The sequence below is a fragment of the Takifugu rubripes genome, chromosome 8 (genome assembly GCF_901000725.2).
Source record: "Takifugu rubripes chromosome 8, fTakRub1.2, whole genome shotgun sequence".
In the NCBI taxonomy this organism is placed as follows: Eukaryota; Metazoa; Chordata; class Actinopteri; order Tetraodontiformes; family Tetraodontidae; genus Takifugu; species Takifugu rubripes.
The window spans coordinates 17,839,483-17,840,792 of record NC_042292.1 but is presented as its reverse complement, the minus strand read 5'-3'; the positions used below and the strand labels follow the sequence as shown (position 1 = coordinate 17,840,792).

Genomic DNA, 1,310 nt, shown 5'->3' with positions numbered 1-1,310 from the left:
TTGCTGTTTTAAAATCGATTTATTAACAATAAGTAAGCAATATTTACATCATTTACACTGTCCAGCTTTCTGCGACACGACTGTATGGTCGCATTTCATCTACATTTTCTCTTTCTGATTTGTATTTAGTCACTTGTCGCTGTTGAGTCTGGTGTAAAGACCTGTACTACATAGTGCCTCCTTGCTCTGAAGGTAAGAAAAATCTCGGATCATCCCCGGGAAGGAGTATGAGTCCAGCGGCGGACGCAGGGGAAACATTGGCATCAGTCCGGATGTCATGTATGGAGATATAAACCCCGCCATGCCACCGCTGGAGGAGGAGTAGGTCAGGCGCAGGGGGCTGACCCCCAGACGAGGGCTGAGCCCGTACAGACCCTCTCCAACAGGGGCCGCCGGTGGCAGGTGGAGGGGAGAAGGCAGATTTGGTCCCGAGAGCACCCATTGCTCCGGGCATCCCGGCAGAAGACCCGAGGGCACCGGACTGAGTAGCCTGGGCCAAGTTCTCCGAGTCGATCTTGTGATCTTTGGAGCTCATCAGGAGTTCGATGGATCTGACAACGTCACCTCGGCACGTTCTCACCATCGACTCGAGGGTGTCGCGTTTGTGATGAGGAAAGATCTTGGCCATGATGTCTGTGGGGTCCCGGTCCCGGCGAGAGAAGTCTCGGGGTTTCTCCGTCTCGCTGCCGGACTCCGGGTCCGTGGAGGGGGAGCAGCGGGGACTCGTCGGGTTAAACGGCGGGGACGGGCTTGCGCTCTCGTCACTGGACAAGACGGCCCTGTCCCTGTTCGGGGACAGGGCCGTCTTCTCGGTTGAAGAGGACAGGTTGGCCGCAAAGATGGGCCGACCTAATAATCCGTTATAAAAGTTGTATTTGCCGCATTTATCATCTAGAAATAAAAAAAAAAGTGGTTTAAAGTCGCGCGTAAAATGTTTCCAATGTTCCGCGTGATAACGTCTGTATAAAAAATAGTGATAATTGTTTTCCTTTCTTACCGTCTTTTGGTTTTCTGCTCCAAACCCCTCAAAACTCGGAGGTGCGGGAGCGTGGCTGGTCGCCGTGGACGCCCCGTGTCCGACGGGAGAGCCCTGAGGGTTCCCTGCGTCCGGCTGCGGGTACAGGAGGCGCAGCTCCCGGGCCTCGCCTCCTCCTGGGCTGCTGCTGCCTCCTGAGCGCCACCTGCGCGGCCATCACCCGCTGCCTCTCCGCTATCAGGGTGCACTTGGCGCACACGCAGTCCCTCCAGCGGCAGAAGCGCTTGTGGCCTTTGAGCGCGGAGACCACGCCATGGTTCCTGCATCTGGCGCA

The 1,310-nt window shown here is 56.2% G+C and overlaps 1 protein-coding gene across 1 annotated transcript in view; it reads right to left on the bottom strand.

Annotated features, from left to right (window-relative positions):
• LOC115250861 (doublesex- and mab-3-related transcription factor A1-like) overlaps positions 1 to 1,310 on the bottom strand; it is a 1,745-nt gene continuing 435 nt past the window's right edge. Inside the window, 4 exon segments of the mRNA XM_029841119.1 lie at positions 1 to 406; positions 408 to 891; positions 998 to 1,011; positions 1,147 to 1,302. Coding sequence (XP_029696979.1) covers positions 130 to 406; positions 408 to 891; positions 998 to 1,011; positions 1,147 to 1,302 — 931 coding nt within the window. The 3' untranslated portion in view covers positions 1 to 129.